Source organism: Schistocerca nitens, chromosome 7, assembly GCF_023898315.1.
Source record: "Schistocerca nitens isolate TAMUIC-IGC-003100 chromosome 7, iqSchNite1.1, whole genome shotgun sequence".
Taxonomy (NCBI): domain Eukaryota; kingdom Metazoa; phylum Arthropoda; class Insecta; order Orthoptera; family Acrididae; genus Schistocerca; species Schistocerca nitens.
The window spans coordinates 585037281-585057596 of record NC_064620.1 but is presented as its reverse complement, the minus strand read 5'-3'; the positions used below and the strand labels follow the sequence as shown (position 1 = coordinate 585057596).

The window sequence follows — 20316 nt, the reverse complement described above, 5'->3', positions numbered from 1 at the left end:
AAAAAGGGATAAAATAATTTTTTGGATTAGGTGCCAACAATAAATAGTTTTTGAGAAAACGATGGTTTCACTGCAGGTTTTCAGTCTCCTTGTGGATGCAATGTGTAAAAGCGTTGGTAGCATAATGATTCTTTCACAGGTTCGAATTCTTGTGACCTATGTTCAAAATCATATTTTATGTTGTTCTTTTATTTATCCCTTGTTGTTGTGGAAGTATGTGACATCAATATTTTTGTGACATTATAAAATATGCTGGAATTCTTATTAGAAGCACACTTTTATCATCACAGATCTTATATAACTTTACATTATTAGCAGTAAATGAAAATGAAGATGAAAGTTTAAATATTTGAGTTTCCTTACACAAAGGGTTGTTTGTTGACGAAATCAGAATACTGACATGTTAATTAAAAGTAATGCCATTAAAATGTACACTGTTCTGTCAATGCAGTGGGTTATACTTTTAACTACAAGAGAAGAATTGAATTCTCTGATCACAGAGGTGCCCTATTCTCAATGCACAGCAGAGGAAGATGACAAGTAGAAGTGCGACATTTGCAGGTTCCAGCTTTTGAGAAAATGCTTTAATATGCATGGTGGTTTGCTGCGAAATTACTGTCAGATTGCGAAGTATTTAGCAGTGTTAACGAGGTTGCTTTTCCTACTGATATTCACATTGAAAAATATGACTGCAGCATGTGTGTCTTCACACACTGATTGTGATGTTCCGAATTTTTAAGCTTAGAATTTTTTTGTGATAAATTTCATGGGGAATGCATTTTGGAAGTAAAAATGTAAGCAAAAATTGGAATATTAGAATTTATATGCTATTTATTTTCAATTCATGTTAAAGACATAAACATAAAACTGGATTTCAACATGGGGGAGGGGGTGGTAAAACTTCAAATGTGCTCTTAACCATCATGCTACCAATCCACTTTTTTTTGGGGTTGCCTAATAGACTAACTGTCTCTTCTCAGAAACTACAGAGTGTTGGCACCCAGCTGAAATAGATGTTCCTCTATTTTCACCCTTCTTTCATCCTTTTCGGCCGAGTTTTGAAACAGTCCATTAAACCATTAAGTGCACCACAAACATTTAATACAAAAACTTATCTGTAAAAAAATGAGCTTTCCATCAATATCGTCCATCCACTTTATCAGGAAAGCAACAGATTTCCAAAAAAAAGTAACAATGACACAGATATAATGTAGTGGTGCCCACTACATTAGCAAATACATTGGCATAGGATCAGTTTGCATCACAATGCAGAACACAGGATATTCTCCTAAGCAGTCTCTTTATATCTCCATCAGTCTGGTTTACATTAGTTAATATCTTATGTTTAAGGTCCAAAATTGCAACACTGTCACGGCAAGTAGAATCTGCAGGCAACTTCTGCAGCCCTCTGCGATGACAGAATCATTTTAAATTCTTTATCTCCTATAAAAATTAATGTATAGTATTTATCTCTCTCTATCTCCAGGCATGTAAATTAGAGCCAAAGTTTTGTCAGTTACAAATGAAATTGTCTTCTCTAGGAAACTGGTTAAACTTATCACACAGTTTCTCTAAAACTACTGAACTCATTTAAATACATTTTTTGTAGATTAGCAACAAATCGTTCCAAAGTTACGTGCCACATTAGCTTCAGAAAATGGCTTGTTCCTGCAACTCTGAGACTTCCGTACAATTTAGACCTCTACGGTATGTCAAAATTCTATTCTTAATTACAATTAGAGTTGCACTTATGGTTTTCCTATTTAAAAAAAGTTTGTGCCTTGAAATGTTGTCTATTTGAGAACTGGCAGGTAAAATGCTTTGCACAGCAACAGTGACAATACAGTGGAAGTGGACGAGGTCAGAAGAGCTCCCATTAGTGTACTGGTGGTGGGACCAGTCCAGCTCACTAGCTGTTCAATTCCAACAACTTTAAATCTCATTGTAAAGTTGTTGACAACAAATTCTAAGTCCCACAGCCTCATTGATTGAGTCTTAGTAGTTTGAAGTATGGGCTACAATCAGTATCTGCTCAAACAACGTATTCCACTTATTTGTATGGCTGTGTTCAGCAACAGCATTTTTTTTCTAGATTTCTGTACCTAATGTGGCACTGATGTTTATTACAGTGAAGGGGAAATGATTTAAGTAGACTGTCACATGTAGATGGCTTGCTGAATTGTGCAAAATCCAGGTTTGCGGACCATTTGAATGTGACATTGATCAATGCTGGACTGCATGGGAACTTGAGGACAGGCATATTTGTCATCAAGGTTCTAACTGACCACTTCCACACATCAGATGGGAATTTCCTAGTCTTGCTGCTGCCACCTAGTCCAGCTGCTGCTAGTCTCTGACCAATGGTGCAAGATGACACGGAATGTTGCACAGAGTTTATTACTTATTCTCACATGGCAGGTGCAGATGACCCTACCAGGGCAAGTAACACTAAAAACAGTAATGTGTTCCTGTGGCCGTTCATACCTGTCAGAGAATTTCACCTGTAATTATTTACATATCCATATATGTTGTGTATGTGGACACATTTACACTGACTTGCAATCAAATCTTCTGGGCGCTTCACTTTTCTTCTCAGCCAATGTATATTAAATCATGTAGTACCAAAATACCAGAAATTAAAGTTGCATATACAAAAATAGAAATAAGGAAAAAAGTAAACTCACAAGTTTTTCAGCACATTCAAGTGTCTCAAACGTCCGACAATCGACATCCATGCTACTGGCATTAAGCTTCAGAGTATTTACAGCAGTACTAAGTACTTTCACATCGATGAGTGGCAAAGACACTTTGGTATTGTTCCATTTCAACTCTGAAAAAATAACATGTATAATAATAATTATAATAATAAACATAGTAATAATAATAAGAACAACAACAATAAATATTAACAACAACCAAAGGAGGGAGGGAGAGGGAGGAGGGGGAGGGGGAGGGACAGGGACAGATCGAGAGAGAGAGAGAGAGAGAGAGAGAGAGAGAGAGAGAGAGAGAGAGGGGGGGGGGGGGGCTAAATGAAGAAACTCTTTCTTTCAGTAGATATTTTCTTTATCACCCTTTATCAAGTCTTCCACCACAGGCCATGAACGTATACTTGTCAGTAAATTTATTTCATTACCGCATTTATTGGAATACATTGTACCACTTTTGTATGCTCCTGACTCTTGAGTCTGCTGCACCAGCTGTTGTGAAGTACAGCTTTTCGTGCTGTGAGAAGTAGACAACACACCAAATAACATTGTTTTAAAGGTTCTTGTGGACCCTGGAAAGCCCATTTACCAATAACTTAGTGATTTTACAGACTTTCTGGGAAAATGTTTAATCACTTTTGGATGTACCTGACATCTTGTGGTAGAACATTGTACCAGGTGGACAAAGAATGCTACAACAATCCAATTGTTTTTGTGGGATCACTACGGTTGTCATTTGTGAAATTGGAAAAAATTCCTTTGTTTCTACAGTAGGAAATACACTTACCACCACAATAACAACTCACAAGAGTCATGTGAGAGATTCATGCCACCATAGTTTTTGGTCCTTAATCGCAAAAATAAAATTATCAAAAAATATAGTCAATTGATCACAATTCTAATATGATACAAAGAGAAATTAACTTCATTGAGTTCTCACGAAGGATGCAACCAAGAAAGAGTTAATGTATGCCAACCAGCTACTGTCTAACAAGTAGTGTTTTTTCCTTCTCTACACTGACAGCAGTTAACAGACAAGCAAAAAGTTTTACATCAACAGATTTTAATATTTGTCACAGTGTTGCTGTCATGTGATATACCTTTCTATACAAGATTATTTGGGTACAGAATGCAATAAGGCAGATACTGCAAATCTGGAATAAATGCAAGACTGGCTCTCACCTGTAGCTCATATATAAGCATGTTCACTTACAAACAAAATCTTTAGTATTACAATGCAGAAAATGTTCCAATGGAAAATCAGGCAAAATAAGGGAAAGTTGACCACTCACCTACAGTGTATCGATGCATGGGGCACAGAAACACACAAAAGCTTTCACAAACGAGCTACTGAGTTCTAGCTCTTTTTAAAGCAACAGTACACACATTCACACACACACAACCCACAGACACCCATCCGCATACTAACAAGCCCACAGCAAGACCAATATGACAAATGTTCGTCCTGGCGGACTGTTAACAGAATGTGTATGTGTGTGTGTGTTTTGAGTGACAGTTACATATAGCTGAAGGATGACAGAATATGTATGAGGACGTGCTGAAAAGTAATGCCTCTGAATTATTTATTCTGTCCTAAATATCAGTTGAGGTATTACATCTCCTGCACATTACTCTGCTGATTTTTACACTTCACTGACACAAGTTGCAACCCTCTGCTGCAAGAGGGTGGGTTGGTTGGTTGGATGATTAAAGAGACCAAACTACTATTGTCAGCAGTCCCTTTTACCTTTAACAGACAGGTCTACATGACTGTAGATCAGAGATGGCCTACCATGCAAAACCCAGGGGAAGAAAACTACAAGGTCTACCAAAGGTCAACAAAGGCAAGAAAAAAGGACACAAAAGAAGAGAGGGAGACATAGGAATAAAGGCATGCAAGGTGCCCCATCTACAGAGCACAGCTGAAGCCCCCTAAAGCAGAGTGCAATGAGGTGACATATGCCCCTCACCCCTGAGAAAGAGATGGACACGTTAGACAATGTAAGAGGAAGGAGGAAGAGTAGAAGAGCAGGCAGGGAGAGGACCAGGCTGGACCACAAATCCCAAACAACTGCAGCCCTGTCTGGGCAGAGGAGGTAACAGAATATTCTGCCAATCCCTCAATGGGCTGATAAGGTTAAATAGCCATTCCTTAAAGAGAGTAGAAAAATCCCCCTTAACGAATAAAACATAAAACCAAGTCAGTCGCTGAGGCATCGTCTCCCAACACCAGGGGTAACGAGTCTGGGATACTAAGGAGTCTGCCACAGGGTGGCGAGGCTGAGACAGTCCAGCAAAATGTGGACCATTGTCAAACGGAAACCATGATGACAGTGACGTGGGTCCTTGAGATAGAGGAGATGACCATGAGTTAGCCAAGTATGGTTGATGTGGAGCTGGCAAAGGACGATAAAGAGTCCTTGTGAGTGGCCTACATGGAGAATTTCCACGGATTCGGGGTCTCCTTTATCACCTGTAATTAGTTAGGTGAAGTCAGGATGAGACATTCCGAATTCTGGATTCCTAAAACTTGATGGTGTAATAATGAATGGAGGTCTGTTTCCTGAATACCGAACTAAGAGTCAGATAACTAGCAGAGACCAACCTACTAGGTTTGATGTGTTTGGTCAGGCTATCAGCAAGTTCATTCACCAGGATTCCAATGTTGCCCAGGATCCAGATGAGATCACAGTGTCCACATTGTTCAAGAGCATACAAGGAATTCTGGATAGCAATGACCAAGAAGGGACAGTGAGAGTAATGATGGTCAACTGCTTCCAAATTGCTCGCCGCAGATGAGAAAGGATTCAACAGAGCAGGAACAGATATATTCAAGAGCATGAGAGATGGCTACCAACTCCGCAGTGACAACACTACAGCCATCTGGCTGGGAGCACAGTTCAATATGACCCACTTGAGTATAGGACTACGTGACCAGCAACCATTGAGCCATCAGTATGGATTACTTCTGAACCCCAGAGCATGTCAAGGGTGGAGAAAAATTGGTGGTAGCAGGCCTCTGGATGAACCGAGTCTTTCCGACCTTTGATAGGTCAAGACAAAGCTGTGACTGACAGGTGGACCTTGAAGGTGTGGTGAGTGGGCCTGGAGGATACGTAGTAGAGGATACAATTGGAGTTCAGACAGGAGGGAGCAGATATGGATTGTGATTGTAATCCATGATGTGGAATGCCATTGCGGGACGTGGATTTATGTGAAACTTCCTGGCAGATTAAAACTATGTGCCGGACCGAGACTCTAACTTGGGACCTTTGCCTTTCGCAGGCAAGTGCTCTACCAACTGAGCTACGCAAGCAGGACTCACGCCCCATCCTCACAACTTTACTTCTGTCGGTACCTTGTCTCCTACCTTCCAAACTTTACAGAAGCTCTCCTGCGAACCTTGCAGAACTAGCACTCCTGAAAGAAAGGATATTGCGGAGACATGGCTTAGCCACAGCCTGGCGGATGTTTCCAGAATGAGATCTTCACTCTGCAGCAGTGTGTGCGCTGATATGAAACTTCCTGGAAGATTGAAACTGTAAAAGTTTGGAAGGTAGGAGACCAGGTACTGGCAGAAGTAAAGTTGTGAGGACGGGGCGTGAGTCGTGCTTGGGTAGCTCAGTTGGTAGAGCACTTGCCCGCGAAAGGCAAAGGTCCCGAATTCGAGTCTCAGTCCGGCACACAGTTTTAATCTGCCAGGAAGTTTCATACACTCCACTGCAGAGTGAAAATCTCATTCTGGTGGATTTATGTGCTTAGAAAAAGGCAATAGTTGTTTGGATGCTTATGGTAGCTGAGAATGCGTGTAGCATAACTGACAAGCTGCTGTTGGTGCCTGATATGCAACAGAGGGACTCCAGTGTCAAGAAGTAAGCTGTTCACAGGACTAACTCGAAAGGCTCATGTCACACGGCAAGCCCCTCAATGGTGTATCAGATCCAGTACCCACAATGCTGAGGGGTGATGGTGAACTGTAAGCCAGACTAATAATCAAGACAAGATTGTATCAGGGCTTTGTAAATCTACAAAAGGGTAGTGCAATCTGCAACCCAGCTGGTGTTACTCAGGCAGTGAAGTGTATTACGGTGCAGCCAGTACTTTCACTTCAGCTGGCGAAGATGGAGAATCTATGTCAACCAAGCACCGTAGACCAGTCCTAAAAAGTGATAAGTCTTCATCACATTTCGTAGTTGGTCGGTGAGGTAAAGCTCTGGTTGTGGGTGAATGGTACAACATCACCAGAGCTGCATAACATGAGTCTTGGAAGCTGAAAACCAAAAGACATAGCTTAGGGCCCATCCATGCACCTTTCAAATGGTGCCCTGCAGTCAATGTTCAGCAACAACCACACTAGAAGAGCAATAGTAGTGGCCAAAGTAGTCAGCACACAAGGAGGGCGATACTGAGGACCCCACAGCTGCTGCTAGACCATTGATGGTGAGGGGACACTCCATGCAGAGGCCCTGTGGGACCCCATTCTCTTTGATTTGGGGGTACTAAGGCAAGCAGCAACCCAAACCCAGAAAGTACGGTGCGACAAGAAGTTCTCGATAAAAATCGGGAGTGAACCACAGAGACCCCACTCTTGTAAAGTAATGAGGATGTGGTGCCATAAGCCTTATGCAGGTCAACAAAGACAGCTATAAGGATGGCACACTCCAGGTAAACCGGCCTGTCGGTAGTGGAACAGTCCTGGCGAACACCACACTAGGACAGGGCCCGATCATTCCCAGGACTTGAGGAGTCAACACAACCAGCAACTTACCATGCATTCAAGCAAATTACAGTGAACATTGGTGAGACATACTGGGCAATAACTGTCCACCTCTAGAGGGCACTTACCTGGCAGCAGTACTGGGACAATGATGCTTTCTTGCCATTACGATGGGAGCTCTCAATTGCACCAGATGTGGTTAAAGAGGGCAAGTATATGGCACTGACAATCCACCAATAGGTGGATGATCATTTGGCTGTGGACATGGTCCGGCCCTGGGGCTGTATCAGGGTAGTGGGCTAGGACACTGACTTAATTCCCACTCACTGAAAGGAGCATTATATGGCTCCAGGTGGTGTGTAGTCAAAGTTAATTGCTTTCGCTCCATCTGCTGTTTTTGGACGCAACAGACAGGTTGATAATTCTCAAAAGAAGAGTCTTGAGTATAATGAGGAGCAATATGATCAGCGACAGAGTCTGGGTCAGGGCAGACAGGTAATATGAAGTAAGCCTGCAGGTGTCTGGTATCCAAAGAGAAATCTGATCTTAGCCCAAACCTGTGAAGGAGAGGTATATGGTCCACTGGTTGAAACCTACCATCCCCAGCATTCTGGCTTTCATTGTTTTATTCAGTGGCAGTCCTGGGCACAGAGCTGATTATAGGTAATGAGGTGCTCCGTCAATGGATGCCACTTATGGTATTTGAGAGTCCACCTACAATCTCTAATGGCTTCTGCAATTTCTGATGATTACCAAGATATTGTCTTCCATCAGGGTGGGCCCGAGGAATAGGGATCACTAAGTCAGCTGCCAAAAGAATGGCTGTAGTTGTATTTTGGAGTGCCTCATTGGTATCTTCATGTAGCGGGTAGACAAGGGTGACAGCTGAGACAAAAGCACTCCAGTCTACACTGCTGAGAGCCGATCTGGCATTGAGGGAGGGACAGGAAGATTGGGAAGTGGTAACTACCATACAGGTCATCATGGACTCTCCACTGTGTGGATGGGAGAAGAAAAGTGAAGCGGACGCAAAAGTAAATGGCCAAGAAAGTTCTGTGTAACACACTGAAGTATGTGGAGGCACCAGTATTCAAGAGGCAAATGTCAAGTTGTGCCAGTAAGTTTTTAAGGTCTTTACCACAGCCAGTGATCTTTGTTCCACCACAGAAAGGGTTATGGGCACTGAAATCATCAAAGATTAGCAGACATGCCAACTTTCGAAAGTGAAAAATCAGGAGAATTTTAGCATTTATCCTATTGTGAATTACAACACATCCCTGACAACGTTGCAATAATTGAATACTTGTACCTGGCGCACCCATATCGTTTCGCAATTTCAGAATCTGGAAACATTTTGCGAAACAAAGGCCCAGTGTGTCGGCACAGTTTATAGTCAAGTTATGCTCTACAGTAAATGAGGTAAATAAAGCCTCGGCATTTTTCACAGAATCTACATTTTGGGGTTTACACGAGAAGTCAAGTTTCTGGTTCTGTTCCACACAATGGACACTCTCCTTTTGTTTTTTAGTTTTCACATGTTTAAGAATGCCACATTTCCCACCATGAGCCACTGAAAAGTCACATCTACATACACTACAAAATGCGTAAGTTTGTCCCTTCCTCGACTCACTTAAACATGGAAACTCTTCCTTATACACTGCATCGTATTTCTTCGCCATTCTGCATGAAAAATAATCAACACCTCCATGATACGCAGCCAGCAACTACTACAGAGTACACAAATCGCGCAGCAGAACCGAGAACACAATGGTCCTACGTTCTAGACAATGGTCTTGTAGCAATGATGCCAACCCTGGTGCACTGTTTCCCCCTATATTGCACTTCAAATTCCCCTAAATAATTTGTCACACTGTCAGGTAAGCGAGCGAGCGGGGGGGAGGGGGGGGGGTTTGGGACACGGTAAAAGGGAGTCAAGTATGAAATTGTCGAGTGGAGGGGCGGGGAGGGGAGGGTAGTAACCCTAAACATTTTCCCCCCCTGAAACATTTATCCCTCTAACTTCCCCCTAGGCAGCTTAATTCCCCTTGCAGAAAGAACAACACTAATCACTTTGCTAGGAACGACTATCGACTACTCCTTGTCCACGATAACTTTACAATTGTGCTGATGCTACCAGAAGCGGGGGAAATTCGCACTGGTTGAAAGATATTCATTTGTCTCCGAACGCTGCCAACGATAAGTTCCTTACTTCCTTGTAGATACGAAGTGCGAGCTACGCCTACTGCCGCTCCCGATAGCCACCACACGAATCTTCCAAGTTAACATAGACAAGTAACAGCCATACATTGTCATCCACCTATATATCGAAGGCGCAGGATTTTCAAATAGTAGGGAAAGTATTGAAACTGCTCTGAAAATCAGGAGATCGGTCTTCACGGTTGGGAGATCGGGAGGAAGAAGGAAAAATCTGGAGTCTCCTGCTTCAATCAGGAGAGTTGGCATGTCTGGATTAGGAAAAGGGGGGGGGGGGGGAGCTGAGAAACCAATGCAAACAATATGTTCCGAGACACTTCACCATCAGGAAGGAGGTAAACACTGCAAATGGTAATGTTCTGAAATGCCCTTACTAAACAGCCACAGCCCCCATAGGTGTATTAAGAGGCCCAAGTTTGCTACATACAGTGTCCAGAACATGTGTGTGAACTCCACCTGACATCTTGTCATAGGTAGCATCCATGAAGAACCAAGGTAGGTGTTGTTAGAAACCAAGTCTCCTGAAGGGCAATACAGAAGGCAGGGGAAATGTGTAAAAGATGTCTTAGCTCATCCAGGTGGTAGAAAAAGCTGCTACAATTCCACTGGAGAATAATGTTGTCAATGTACTGTGAGGCCATAAGGGACCAAGGGGGCAGGTTTAGGGGTTATGGCATCAATACACACAGGTTCCAGGTTCTGTTGTGTGGTGCAAACCAAGGCGCCTGAGGCTGCTAGAATCTCTGCCTCGGACACAAGCACAGGTGGGATCTGGGGTTGTGGGAGCCACCGGAATCTCCTCGTTGGAGGACTACTACTTATCTTTCCCCTCCTTAGAAGATTTGGATGGTTAAGAGGGCTTCTGTGAATCAGTGTCAGGTAAAGATGTTGATCACAAAGCCCTTCGACCAGCAGGCGGTGGCTTCTTCAGCCACTGGCTGGTATCCAGTTGTAGTCCGGCTGAATCCTTGGAAGGAACTGTGGCAAGAGAAGCCAAAGGAAGGTGATTTGTCTCCAGCTGGAAGGTGGGGGACCAATGTCCCTGGTGGGTGGAAAGCCAACAATCCCAAAGTAGGTTCTAACAAACAATCTTATCACTTATTCTGGAACTATTGCCGCCAGTGTCAAAACTTATTCTCTGGTTAATTTCGTCACCGGTTTAGTGTTCGTACAACGCGTTTTCCACGCTACTCCCAGAATGGAACATTAGGGGCTGCTAGCTGGGACTGTATAACTGGCCCTTAGCAGTGTAGTGGTCTGGCCAAACATTTTCTGTCAAAATTTCATTTTCTTGGACACACGGAGGAGACAATACGCAATCTTTGTTGCCCATTATTCCTGTTAGTCGTTTTTTCCACTCTGGTAGTCTGAATCTATGGAATTCGCTGGTAGTTATAACAACGCTGATCATTTGCAAACCCAAACAACCCCATAAACAGCGACTGGCATTCATCCGTTCGGTTTTATTCCGCTCAGCTCGTATAGACCTGTCCCCATTTGTCTGCAGGAAAGTTTATTTCTAGATGCGACGGGGATTCCCCTGGCAGAGACATCACGTACACTATGCACACATTCAAAAATCAACTTACAATTCTGTGTGATTGATGTCTTAAGCAAGTCCACTCCACATGTGTGTCCAAAGTCTTCTAATGCCTTTTCCAGGATTGCTTCTGCTACATACTTGTGTCCCTTGCATGGAAATAATGTCTTATCCAAGAAGATTATAACCAGGGAATGTGCCTCTTCTGTGTCTTCTCCCAAGAACTGTTCAGTTTCCTTAGATCTGAAGGAGAGTTGTCTACAACATCCCACAGTTCATCATGGACTAAGTAAGCCTTCATGACAAATTTCCACACTGAATAACTTTTGCACCCAGTCAGCTTTTCAGCCACTGACAGTCTAGGTGATGCTCTATCACTCATTTTCAGACCTCTGTGTATAAAATAAAAAGCAGGTGGTGAAGACAAAAAGCCATCGACACACACTTAACTTCCCGACCCACACTGTATTTCTATGCAAGACTTCTGTTTTTAACATTTACAAAAACACTGCTTTCACACCTGTGCCCATAATCTTTTTGATGAGAATTTTTTTGTATAATTAACATAATAGCTTTGTAAAAGACTGAGGTTTTATTCAATGGAAAAAGCAGTACATGCACAACAGAAACCATATTTCTACAAACACAGTGCAACCACAGAGAACAATAAAAACAAGGAGTAAATGGAAAACTCAATATTAGCAACAGCAACTATGACTATTAAATTCAACTTGGTAATATGTACAGATAATTGATTTTGAAAATCATAATAAGTTAATCATAAGTTCTTTTACTTACATATAAATACACTTGTTACATTAAACTGCAGTTTTATAAATAATGCTTCTTTAAATAGGTACCAACTGTTCAGTCAACACTGGAACAGTTGGTGTTCAAAAAAGCATTATTTTATCAAATTTGTTGCAAGTTTCTCCACTGTTCCTGTATCAAGATTATTTTTAATTATGTGGCTGCCTAACACTCAACATCTCGTGATTTTGTATTACTTATTCTATTAGCAATCTTATGCAATAAAATTTACCCGATTCGATAATTTTCTGTGACTCCTCCACAAGATTCATTACTTCAGCAGCACAAAACTCGCCTCCATCTGCTTTTGTCACTAAAGAAAACAAAAAACAGAAATTATTGTAATTCTGACTTCTCAAGAATTCTGTCTCAAGTAAATAAAAGATATACATAATGTTAAAATAGTTAAGTTCAGACAGTAACTTCTCTATTAATAATCTGTATGCTTATCAAGTTTGGCACCTAAGAAATCATTGTCAGTTTAAGCTTTAACCAGTTCATATCTTGTACTAAACTTTGAGCAGTGGCAACCTTTACTGTTGTTTATCCATTTTGCTCTATTTATTCCCCTTGTTCAGTGAATGTCATTTCATTTATTCTTTCCTTTCAATAATTGTTTTTTAATTACACAAGCATCTAATGGGAGCTGTATATAGATGATCCAAAATTTGTGCACTCTGATGTCTAAGTGTGATTCCTTCCATGTTAACAGTACAAAAATGTCTTACAAAATTTTGTTCTGTGCTTGTTTTTTTTTTTTTTTTTTTTTTTTTTTTTTTTTTTTTTTTTTTGTAGAAAATAGATGTCAAAGAAAAGAAATTTAGCAACACAGCAATCTCATGCAAGGCAAGCACCTTCATTCAATACTGTGTAGCTCTGTTGCTCAGTTAGTGTAGTGAGCAGAGCTACATGTTAGAAGACTGAAGTTCGATTTTGATTTGTCCAATAATGCAGTAGCACGCATGTTTCCTAAATGATACCTATCCATAAGTTCCTACATTCAGAAAGAGCGGCAAGCTATAATATTTAAAATACAAAATCAATGATAGCATATCTTCCACAAAACATACATAGTCTTCAGAGCAGATGATCACACCAATCTTGCTGCATCTCCATACATTTATGACTCCCTGGATCATGCTCCCTCAACTCAATGCATCGTAGCTGCATCCACAATTACAAGACCAGCATGGACGAATGCTATAAGTTCAATCATACATCATATCCATGGGAAAGTGCATGTAATAGTGTAACATCGTTACTAATGCACATGAACCCTCTTACAGGTGTTTTTGGTGGCGCTTTTACACATGGAGTTATACACTGAGTTTCTCAAACTGATGTAAAGGTTGCCTTGCCACTTTTGGATATTGGGTGTAATTTATTGACACTTAAAATTTTCTTTCATATGCGTAGCAGCAAGCAGGCTACAGGCTCTGGAACCTAGCACGAGTTCATGTAGTGCCTACGTGACCAACCAAGCCTGTCCCTTCAGAACGGAAGTGGTTCTTTCTGGTTGAAACTGCCGACAAGGTACGCTTTCAGCTCTCTGCTGAGTGCACTAAAAGTGCCCACCGCACCAACTACCCAATAGGGAGAAACGAGAAAGAGATAATTTGTTATTTTGAGAGGTGGCATGAGCCCCCTCTCATATTTCTATCTTACGATTCTCCTCTCTAATTGCATGAGGTGGGAAGTTGCTATTCCTTCACACGCGGACTTCCCATGCAGCGTCTCCGTCACCAGGGTGGTCCAGTGACAGGCGGGCTCTTCTGACTTTGAAAGGGTAAGCCGACAGGTGTGAGGGGTCGAGTGAATGCTTTCCAGACGCCGACATTGTCAAGAGGCACGCCCGCAGAGGCCGGAAGTAGCGGCTGGGCTAGAGGTTCCGTTACTTCGCAGAAACTTAGCGAAAACACTTTCTGGCGGGCTACCAGCGAGGCGTGGGAATGACTTGTGTACCCAGGCAGTTGTGGCGGGAAAATTCCTGCGCTTTCTTCAAAATGGTAACTGTGATTGGCTTGCTCAGGGCATAGCTCCGTGACGTAGCAAAATCAGCGAAGAAATTGGCGCCAAGAATCTCCATTGGTGGAATGGTAGTGTTCCGGCAATGTAGTGGAATTTTCCGCCGGTTTTCGAGTTGCTGATTGGAACGTTTAACCACGGCCACTGTCGTGGGGGCGGGAATGTTCTGTGTTCGGCCTGTACGGGTGCTCTAGGTAGTCGGCTCTCGCCTTTCGGTCGAGGACGTCGAAGCAACCAGCCATCACCTCCGGTACGCCAGATCGTGTTCTGGGAGATAAGAAGACAGTTTGGTAATGTATGTCCGCAGCACCGGCAGATAGGGATTTTCCTAGGTGATAATCAGAGCTCAGCAGAGCGCGCCTGTTCGTTTTTTTTCTAACTTTGTACTGTCTTGAGTACCAGCAATTATTGTTAGGTTAGCTGTCTGTCTCCCTTAAGATTTGAGTGGCAAGGAATTGGCTCCACATACCACTTCGTCTTAAACCTCACAATCTAGTTCAGGGACAACTTCACCTTCACAGTGTTTGTATGAGTATCCAATTTGAGCCAATTTGATTTATTGTAAATGTTTATGTGTTTTTGTTTATTATTTTGTGTTTAGTCTTAATAAATCCTATTGTTATTTTGGACAGAACTTTCATTCTATTAATCGGTAGAGCAACCCATCATTTCTCTCTACGTAATGAAACCTTCCTTTATTTAACTTATTTATCAAATTAAATTATTGCAGGTGCCAAACTCTTTTCTACTCCACTTGCAGGGTCTATTACAGTCAGTTCGCGTTTCTTTTTAATCCTTGTGCAACAGCAAAAGTCGGAGTTAGAATAGGGGGGCCTTAGAGCATCATTTATATATGTAGATTCTAGAATTTAGTGTTAAATTCACTGATAGCCCCGGCACCTCGCAACTTGACCCATCCTGGGAGGAAGAGGACTGAATTTGCTTTTTGAGTTCCAGCCACGGTACAGAGTAGTGGACACTCTCGGCTTCTAGCTTTAAGGCAAAAAAGATGGCCTCATACCAACTGCTTCCGTCTCTGCTCTCTTTGACCAGCCAGTGGCTGATAAACATTAACCATCACTTAACATTTCCAGGCTGAGATGCCATGGTCCATACATAAGACTGTCCCCTGACATTTTGCCTTCAACTGTGTAAAGCATCCTCCGAGAACAAGCAGTTCGCCGATTGTCCTCGGAGGATGCCTTTCGCAGTCGAGGGTGAAATGTCGGGGGAGAGTTATGTATGGACCACAGCATTTCAGCCCGGAAGCATTAAGTGATGACAACACCTGCCATGAAAGTCTTCATTCTATGAAACGTTAACCACCTTTGTCTCCTTCCTAGTTCCATATTTTGCTTACACCCAAACTGGCGGACACACTTACAGTCCAGCCTGGACAAGCACTTTTGTATTCCATAAATTACAGAGAATATAACGATCTGCATTAACTATCTCTATTCATTTCAAACTGTCTCGCTTCTGGTGCTTACACTCCATCCCTCTCCCATCTCTGATACTGGCCACCTCAACACCAGGTGTGGTCTGCACACCGAACATTCCCTGACAAAGCCAGCAGTGTGAAGATTTTCAGGGCACATTGGAAGTACTTTTGGACAAACAGAACAATGACAAATAATTAATGGCTTGCAATAGGCGTCAAATAGCATATAATGTTTGGAGTGTATGCAGAACTGGGCCCCTGGTACTCTTGTTCTGGCACGAGTATTACACCCTGCAGATTGCTGCTCCTTACTCTTGCAGGCGCTCTTCCTTTGGAGACAAACAGCTATGCATCCCGCCAGTACCTCTTGTGCTTTTATTCAGTGCTGATTGCAAACATTTTGTTTATAGGCTCAATGCTTACAAGCACCATGTGCAACTGCTGCCATGGCTATCATGTATTATCTTACGCCTGCAAACATGCGATTCTTGCAGAGTCTGCAGACATTACACTGCCGCAGCGTACTTAACCCATGGTGCAAGCCACAGTGGACAGCTGTAGTCACAGCTTCAGTCTAGGCCACTCATGCTGGTTGCTATGCATCCCATCTATTGGACCACAGTCGACTCTGAACCACACCACACTGCTCTGTTACACCATCCAGAAGCCTTCAGCACTCTCCCCAGGACCCAGTGCTATGTTGTGTTTGGGCATCTGAGTTTACAAGATGACCTGTGTGGAGCACAACAAACTCTGTTGCTGCTCATATTGATCAAGGACGATCATTTCTGTTATCATTTACTTACGTGGAAGTTTACTTTTTTGGTGGTGAGACTGCAGTAAATATTGTCTAATGTGGAATCATCAATCATTGCATGCAATACAGACTACCATGCAACCTAAGAATGTAAAAGTAGTGACGAGGATTCTCAGTTTTTGTTCCGCAATGCCGACTTCGTGGTTCACGGGGTCGTCTCTCTTTCGTGCTTCTCTGACTTGCAACCATGCGGTGGCTGCCCTTTGCTGTCTCTACTATCGTTCCAGTTACATACTATGCATCGCGACATCGAGGACATGCAGTGCAATGCCACATTTGTCCTGTGCAACAGTCTGCTCACCCAGCCCCATCACAGAAACCAATGCCACGGCCTGAGCAATCCTTCCGCAGCAGCACCTCACCCACTAGGCTGTTTCCCATTCTCCAACACTGATGCAGCAATGTTTGATGCTCCAGGTCTTCACTACCACCTTGGAGCTATGGTTGGCTTTCATCGACTATATTTAGTGTTCTTTTGTTGCCTGCGCCATCACTGAAAACTCCTTCCAATGAGCTCTTCTCCTTGCCTTGCCTGGCTTTTTGACCTATTGCCCTCTTTCGTCCCTTAATCCTGGAGTCGAACTTTCTAACCTTTCCTATGCTCAGTAGAGTGGCTGGCTCCTGTTCACTATGCTGGGCACAACAAATCCCGTGCCCATGTGCACTCTCTCCCGTCCAGTGCTGATTCTCTGTCCTCTCTGGTCTCTTAGCTCAATACACCCATTTGTGCTTCCCATTTACACCTGTCATGTCTTCAGTCACCTTCGGCATCGTTGTTGCCAGTCCCGACACCAGCACTGGCACTCCCTACTGCTGCACCACTGTCTCTGCCCACTCCTGCGCCACAGAGGTGACTGTTCTGTCACCAGTTCTTGTGACGAAGGCTCTAGTGTCACTGAGCCATTCACCACTGACTCACCCAGTGTTGTGAGCCACAGCATCACTCTCTCCAGTCAATGCTGGTATTGCCTAAAGCTCTGGGACTACCAACACACCTGCCACCAGTACCTCTGCTGTCTGCTCCAGCAGCACATTCTCATCCAGCATTGTCCCAGTGGCTGCCACCCTCTCTGACTACAAGCCCAACGGCACTGCTGTCCTCCATCACCCTCAACTTTGGGGATGTAGCCATGGCCAGCAACCCTCATGCAGGTCATGCCCAATATCATTCTGCGTCCAATTCGCCTTCTGTTCTGCCTTTGTTTTCCACTTCTTGAGCCTCTCCCCCTCTTTTCCTGTGCCTCTGCCCTCCCAAGTGCACTTCTGTGCACTTCGACGCACCGTTGGGGCCCCCACTGCCGTCAAATGAGCCCACCGTCTGTCTTTCGTGCCTGTTCTTCACACCTCTCATTTTTAGCAGTTTTCTTTGACACCAGACTGTTGTGATCAACAGACATGCGGCAGTATTGTTTTGCCACCCATGGCCTCACTTTTGTTGGCCCCTATCCTCTCATCCACAATCCTTTGCTTGTGTTTCGACTGGTGTGAGCTCTAGCACGCAAAAGCACACCGCCATACATTCCTCGTTCTGTCTCACACAGATGTGACATCAGAGATTGCAATTGTTTCCTTGTGTCCCCTAACTACCAAATCACATACCTTCACGATTCCTCCTGTTGCCTTGGCACCACATCTCAAATCCTGCTTTTCTTTTTCGACAGGGGAGACTCCAGTACAAACTGGACCTTCCGCATGCCCTCACATCCATCATTTCTCCAACTGCCACCACCCTCGGCCACCCCCACATGGCTGCCGGTGTTTTCCTTTGGTGCTCCTGGTGCTGCTGCCGTGGAAGTTTTGTCACAAGCCTTGGACAAGCATCTCCTGCTGTCTTCAGCAGCCCTTCCACGATAATGACTGGCGGCACCTCTATTCCATTGCAGCCAGCGATGCCTAGTTCCTTCTTGGTGGGGGCCTCTCTTAAGGCCCTCCATAAACGATCAAATATACTTGACAAAATCGCTCTTATCTGGCCATGGATTTACCTAGAAAGCCTCTACACATTCAAACATGTTTGTCAGTTTAACCTCACTCTGAAGCAGATGCTGTTCACATTCGTGCGTATTTTGACAGTAGTGAGAATGGCCACAAATGCAACCACAGCAGTCGTGGCATTGACTTTGGCACTGTGTTTAAAGAAAAAGAAGAAAACACTACTCTGGTCCAGGGTATGGCTTAAAATGAGATTTGTCTATGGAAATCTGCTAAGGGAAATATTATTCTCAGAACCAGATCATTACTTCAACTTTCTTCGTACGAACAGTGATACGTTTTAAGAACCTCCTAAAAGAGCAAACTTGTCTGTCAAGTTTGATCTTATCTTGCCACAGATGTGTCAAACAAGGCCATACACATACCAAGAAAGCTTGTCACTTTAACCTTACTTTTGAAGCAGATGCTTTTTGTGTATTCTGTAATTAAACACTATCTGGAATGGTTACAAATATGGGTAAACATTTATTCAGGAATTTTATTTAAAGAATAAGAAAACAAGAAACTGGTCCAATGAATGGTTTAAAATGAGAGAAAACTATACACATGAAAACCTGTTACAGGAAATGTTACACCCAGAACCTGACGATTACATCAGCTTCCTGCTAATGTGCAGTGAAATGTTTAATAATATTATGAGAAGGAAAGTTGTTACCATATAAAGGAGACGCAATATCTCTCACAAGAGTGTCTTTCTTTCTTTCTTCTTCCCCCCCCCCCCCCCCCCCATCTGCAACTCAGCATCTCTGCTATACGGTGAGTAGCAACTTTCCTTCTCATAATATTGTTACATTCCATCCTGGATTTTCTAATGTTTGAAATGTTTAACAACTTATTTAGCATTACTGCACCCTCATATTGAAAAACAATACAACTATGTTAAATTCATTCTCTTCTATTTGAAGTTCTGTAGGACCAAATTGAGGAGCAAATCTCCAAGGTCATGGAACATATCAGTACGTGAAATTACAACATAAAAGTAATAACAGATAAAAATAAATGTTTATGAATCCGAAAAAAAGTCATATTTTGAGAGGCCAATGTCAAAATGCCCAGACTCGTGAACAGGGGTCAACAATAGGTTCAGGAACTTAAACCACTTATTGCCCGAACCACCCATTTCTGACCCAAAAGGGAAGAGTTACTCCAAAATATGATACCATATGGTATAAATGAATGAAAATAAGCAAAGCAGACTAATTTTTGTGTCCAATGATCACTTACTTCAGATACCGTTCTAAGAGTAAAAATGGCAGCATTAAGTCTTTGGACAAGATCCTGAACATGGGCTTTACATGACAGCTTACTATCTATTTGAACACCTAGAAATTTGAACTGTTCTGTTTCATTAATCATATGACCACTCTGTGAAATTAAAACATCAGGTTTTGTTGAATTGTGTGTTAGAAACTGTAAAAACAGAGTCTTACTGTGATTTAGCGTTAGTTTATTTTCTACAAGCCATGAACTTGGGTCATGAACTGCACTATTTGAAACCGGGCCAATGTTGCACACAACACCCTTTACTACCAAGCTAATGTCATCAGCAAACAAATATTTTAGAGTTACCCTTAGCACTGGAGAGTGTATCATTTATATAAATAAGGAACAGGAGGGGCCCCAACACTGTCCCCCCACTTGACTGTACCCCACTAAGACCCCACATCACAGCCATTCTCAACATTGTGAATTATGACCTTTTACTGTCTGTTGTTGAAGTAAGAGGTGAACCAATTGTGAGCTACTCCCCGTATTCCATAATGGTCCAACTTCTGGAGCAATATTTTATGATCAACACAATAAAACACCTTAGTTAAATCAAAATATATGCCTAGCATTCGAAACCTTTTGTTTAATCCATCCAGAAACTCAGAAAGAATAGAGAATATAGCATTTTCAGTTGTTAAACTACTTCTAAAGCCGAGCTGTACATTTGATAGTAAATCGTGTGATATAAAATGATCAATTATCCTTGCATACACAGCCTTTTCAATAACTTTTGCAAACACTGATGGAATAGGAATAGCCCTGAAATTGTCAACATTATCCTTC

The 20316-nt window shown here is 42.6% G+C and overlaps 1 protein-coding gene across 1 annotated transcript in view; it reads right to left on the bottom strand.

The window, feature by feature from the left end:
* Positions 1 to 20316, bottom strand: part of LOC126194858 (EP300-interacting inhibitor of differentiation 3) — a 117995-nt gene that overhangs the window by 56761 nt on the left and 40918 nt on the right. Inside the window, exons 2-3 of the mRNA XM_049933202.1 lie at positions 12222 to 12302; positions 2685 to 2830 (exon numbers count right to left, since the gene is read on the bottom strand). Coding sequence (XP_049789159.1) covers positions 2685 to 2830; positions 12222 to 12302 — 227 coding nt within the window. The remainder of the gene's footprint in view (positions 1 to 2684; positions 2831 to 12221; positions 12303 to 20316) is intronic.